At 49.2% G+C, this 5480-nt stretch overlaps 1 protein-coding gene across 1 annotated transcript; it reads left to right on the plus strand.

Moving 5' to 3' along the window:
* Positions 1-330: 330 nt before the first annotated feature.
* LOC138521983 (heat shock 70 kDa protein-like) lies at positions 331-3180 on the plus strand. Its single transcript, XM_069635175.1, has one exon. It carries the CDS (start codon positions 889-891, stop codon positions 2824-2826), a length of 1938 nt encoding a protein of 645 aa, XP_069491276.1. The 5' UTR covers positions 331-888; the 3' UTR covers positions 2827-3180.
* The last annotated feature ends 2300 nt before the right edge of the window (positions 3181-5480 follow it).

Consider the following 5480-nt stretch of genomic DNA (forward strand, 5'->3'; position numbering starts at 1 on the left):
ATGGACACATTTATTAACATGACACGTCCCCCGCTCGCTTTGATTGGTTCCTGCTAAAACAGCCCGGAATGTACTGGGCGTTTCCCGAAGCTTCTGTGAAAAGCTGCGCAATGATTGGCCGCGCTGTGAGGAAAAGACAGGAGGTTTCCAGAAGCTGCTCGGCTCGAGTAGCCATGCTCTATTCTGATTGGCTGTGAATGGTGAAACTTCGCGAAAGGTCTGGGTGTGCGGGCAGATGCGCTCTATGATTGGCCAGGGGGCGGGGTCTAGGTAGCTCGTGGCTCTTGTGTACATTCGCAGCGTGTGTATAAATGTCAGTGGCAGACCCTGTCAGCAACATATGAACAGGAAACCTGAACATAACTGAGCCAGAGCGCCTAGAAGAGAGCAACCCACACAGAAGCACTAAGAACATTACGAGAATTGAGGGGCTGAAGAACTGCTGACAAGCAAGTTACATAACTCCTCTACCAGAGTTTCCAGCAGCGCAGATACAGTGACCTCAATTAACCTACAACTGGGCAGAGCGCTCAGCCAAGAGACACCCAGGAGAGGAAGCCTGCAAAATACCAGAGCCTACAACTGGCAGAGCGCTCAGCCAAGAGACACCCAGGAGAGGAAGTCTGCAAAATACCAGAGCCTACAACTGAGCAGAGCGCTCAGCCAAGAGACACACAGGAGAGGAAGTCTGCAAAATACCAGAGCTTACAACTGGGCAGAGCGCTCAGCCAAGAGACACCCAGAAGCCGAAACCTGTGCAAAATACCAGAGCCTACAATAGGGCAGAGCGCTCAGCCAAGAGACACCCAGGAGACGAAACCTGTGCAGCACTCTCCCAACCTTCCAAGCAGAAATAAACATAGCTGAGAAGAATCTGAAGCACTGAAGATGTCGGCACCCAAAGGAGTCGCCATTGGCATTGACCTGGGCACCACCTATTCCTGCGTGGGTGTCTTCCAGCATGGCAAGGTGGAGATCATTGCCAACGACCAAGGCAACCGCACCACCCCCAGCTATGTGGCCTTCACTGATACCGAGAGACTCATTGGGGACGCAGCCAAGAACCAGGTGGCCCTCAATCCCCAGAACACTGTCTTTGATGCCAAAAGGCTGATTGGCAGGAAGTTTGATGACACAGTGGTGCAGGCTGACATGAAGCACTGGCCCTTTAAGGTGGTGAGCGATGGTGGGAAGCCCAAGGTGCAGGTGGAGTACAAGGGGGAGAGCAAGACTTTCTCTCCAGAAGAGGTGTCCTCCATGGTGCTGACCAAGATGAAGGAGATTGCTGAGGCTTACTTGGGACACCCAGTCTCCAATGCTGTCATCACTGTGCCTGCTTACTTCAATGACTCCCAGAGACAGGCCACCAAAGATGCAGGTGTTATCGCTGGCCTGAATGTGCTGAGAATCATCAATGAACCGACTGCAGCTGCCATCGCCTACGGCCTAGACAAGAGTGGCAGAGGAGAGCGCAATGTCCTCATCTTTGACCTAGGTGGGGGAACCTTTGATGTCTCCATTCTGACGATAGATGATGGCATCTTTGAAGTCAAGGCTACAGCTGGAGACACCCACCTGGGGGGCGAAGACTTTGACAACCGCATGGTCAATCACTTCATTGAGGAGTTCAAGCGGAAGCACAAGAAGGACATCAGCCAGAACAAGAGAGCGGTCAGGAGGCTGAGAACTGCTTGCGAGAGAGCCAAGCGAACCCTGTCCTCCAGCACTCAGGCCAGCATTGAGATCGACTCGCTGTACGAAGGCATTGATTTCTACACTTCCATCACCAGAGCTCGCTTCGAGGAGCTCTGTGCGGATCTCTTCAGAGGTACCCTCGATCCTGTGGAGAAGTCTCTGCGAGATGCCAAGTTGGACAAAGCTCAGATACATGACATTGTGCTGGTGGGTGGGTCTACCCGCATCCCCAAAATCCAAAAGTTGCTACAAGATTTTTTCAATGGCCGAGAACTGAACAAAAGCATCAACCCAGACGAAGCTGTGGCCTATGGTGCAGCTGTGCAAGCTGCTATCCTGATGGGGGACAAGTCTGAGAATGTGCAGGACTTGCTTCTCCTCGATGTGGCACCGCTCTCACTGGGACTTGAAACCGCAGGTGGAGTGATGACTGTTCTCATCAAACGAAACACCACCATTCCAACCAAGCAAACTCAGATCTTCTCCACCTACTCTGATAACCAGCCTGGCGTCCTGATCCAGGTGTTTGAGGGTGAAAGAGCAATGACCAAGGACAATAACCTTCTGGGGAAATTTGATCTGAGTGGAATCCCGCCTGCCCCACGTGGTGTGCCACAGATCGAGGTGACCTTTGATATTGATGCCAATGGTATCCTGAATGTGTCTGCTGTGGACAAGAGCTCAGGCAAGCAGAACAAGATCACCATCACCAATGACAAGGGGCGGCTGAGCAAAGAGGAGATTGAGAGGATGGTGCAAGACGGTGAGCGATACAAAGCGGATGATGAAGCTCAGAGAGAGAAGGTCACTGCCAAGAACTCCCTGGAGTCTTATGCCTTCAACATGAAGAGCACCGTGGAGGATGAGAAACTGAAAGACAAGATCATAGAGGAGGACCGAAAGAAGATTGTGGACAAATGTAACCAGACCATCTCCTGGCTGGAGAGCAACCAGCTGGCAGAGAAGGAGGAGTATGACCACCAGCAGAAGGAGCTAGAGAAGGTCTGCAATCCCATTGTCACCAAGCTCTACCAGGGCGGCATGCCAGGTGGAATGCCTGCAGGTGGCTGTGGAGCTCAGGCCCGCCAAAACAGCTCCGGCACTGGCCCCACCATTGAGGAGGTGGACTAGTCATGGACAGTAATGTACTATGTTCATGGACTCCTACCAGGTGGCTGTGGAGCTCAGGCCCTCCAGGGTAGCTGCAGCACTGGCCCCACTATTGAGGAGGTGGACTAGTCATGGATAGTAATGGCCTATGTTCATGGACTCCTACCAGGATGTTTTATTGAGTGGTCAGAAGAGCTAACATGCTTTCATTATTTAGCTCCAAGGACTAAGGGCTGCTAGCCCGAGACACTAATGTTTACATGTTTCACTCGCGTATGTACATATTTTATGTTGAAGAATATGAAACTTGTTATTTGACAGCATGGTTCAGAGCTGGTACTTTGAATATGTAAAATAAACATATTTTTCTTTTGACCTAAGTTTTTGCTTGTTTACTTTTCGTAAGCACCTTTTCTTAAAAATAATGCACGTTTCCGTCTGAAAACAATTATGAACATTGGCTTTGTTTGCGCTGCTTTCAGCTTGAGCGTTGTCTTGGCACTATCTATTAACGGCGTAATTCCAAGCTTCAGGAAGAAGGTAATAAAACCATTTGTAGTGTGAGCAGTGTTCTCCTTTGGATGCTGGCAGACAGCCCAAATATTTCTGTGTATTTGAGTTTATGGTTGTATAAGGTTTTTTGGCATAATGGACAGTATTGGTGGTGCCTAGCAAACCATTGATAATGGTATTGGCAAAGGACACTACAGAATGGCAATGTTTTCAGAGAGAGCCTCTCTACATTTAAGAGCACAGACAGAGCTGGACACGACCAAGAAGCAATGAAATAGACAGATTTGCTGGGCTTGGTTGTCTGCTTAGTGTCACAAAACATATAACTGCTTTCTACAATCGTTCTAACTTGCATTCTTGACATTATTTGTTTTACAAGCAATTTAGTGTAGGATTTTGACGAGGAACTAACTGTACAGCCTACTGAAAAATGCTCATATGCCCACCGACAATCCTCCTATGCCAGGGACTGCTCTGAGAGACCCTTTAGTGTGTGGGTGCTAACATCGTACATACATCATACAGCAAGGTAACAGGTATCATGCACAGAGTACATACTCCTGGTATGTACGTCTTTACCTGCAGAGGTACTGCCATCACATTCCAATCCCATTCTTGTATCCCCAAGTAGCACCATAATATGCCAGGTACACCCACAACACCCAGAAGGAAAACACACAGGCCCTACAGTCTTTTTTCTATCCTTCGCTGCTCAACAGTTAATAGCCTATTATTCCTGTCAGTGTACACACTGAGCAGAGCTTGTTGTGCATTTCTCTTTTGTGTGTTCAACCTTTCAAAGTTGAACTGTTGACGGGATACCTCATGAACCCCCATTTTATGCCAGGTAATCTCATTTGTCTTGGTAAAGTCATAGTATGTCAAACTGTAGTATCCTGTGACAGGTGCAGCATTCATCACTTGGGGCCTAAGATCAAAGAGCAAGTACAGCCTAGTATGCCCACCCTTACCATTCATGTTATAAGGATAGATAGCATGTGCTATGCAGAATATCATATAGTGGGTGTTCACCAGTATTGCCACCCATGGCTTAATATACCCAGGTAATGCCATATTCACAAGCACCACCTCACTCCGTATGGCCCGGTGCAGTCCTCGTCCTGTATACCCAACTGAAGACTAAAATGCTCAGTTAGAGCCTGACATGACCTAGTACTCTGGTACTGCCACGGTTCAATGGGGGAGCACACAAAGTTTCTACCCCATGGACCATTTGCAGCTTCATATGCACCAATACCACCATTATATGCCAAGTGGATCCCCACGTTGCCAGGGGCTGCCATCATTTGCTAAGTTCAGTCTCACATTAGCAAGTACTATAATTGAAATGCTGGGTGTGGCCTTTTATGACTGGACCCCTGAAGGCACAGGAAACATCTGCTCCAATGAGGACTAGTGAACGTTTGCATCATTTGGAGCCCCCCCTCTTACCTACCCTTCCATTCCTCTTCCAGCACACCCTGCCCCCTCATTGGTCCTCATAGGGTTCCTTGACTAGGGCCAAGCTGTGCTGAGATGCCCAACACTGCACACATCAATGGGCACATTCTACTGGACCCCCAAAGAACCAGGACGGCCTAGCATGAAATCTGCATCTTTAACTGTCTTTTCCACCCATCTCATCCATCCACCCTCCCTTTCCCCTTCAGGACCGGCTCCTCACACCCGATCCCTTAGTCCAGGCAAGGTGTGAGGCCCGTTTCCACCCATCTCATCCATCCACCCTCCCTTTCCCTTCAGTACCTGGCTCCTCACACCCGATCTCTTAGTCCAGGCAAGGTGTGAGGCCCGTTTCCACATATCTCATCCATCCATCCTTCTTTTCCCCTTCAGTACCCAGCTGCTCACACCCGATCCCTTACTCTAGGCAAGGTGTGAGGCCCGTTTCCATCCATCTCGTCCATCCTCCCTCCCTTGCCAACAAAAAAGAACAGGGAATAAAAATACTCCACTGAAAAAAAGGAAACTGGCCCATAGAGCGTGCCCCCTGCTTCCACCCAGACAGCTCTATGGATATGGTCAGATCAGTAGTACCAGCAGAGGAGCACCACACGAAGCAGATTTAATATCATTACAGCCTGATCTGAAGAGGAAGCTAAAGGTACACATGCAAGAGTGCTTAAGAGTGCTGCCAAATTAGA

This window comes from Ambystoma mexicanum, chromosome 13 (genome assembly GCF_040938575.1).
Source record: "Ambystoma mexicanum isolate Mex_15411 chromosome 13, UKY_AmexF1_1, whole genome shotgun sequence".
In the NCBI taxonomy this organism is placed as follows: domain Eukaryota; kingdom Metazoa; phylum Chordata; class Amphibia; order Caudata; family Ambystomatidae; genus Ambystoma; species Ambystoma mexicanum.

Excerpts from the sequence above, each read along its gene's own strand:
- LOC138521983 (XM_069635175.1), top strand. The coding sequence starts at position 889 with ATGTCGGCACCCAAAGGAGTCGCCATTGGCATTGACCTGGGCACCACC.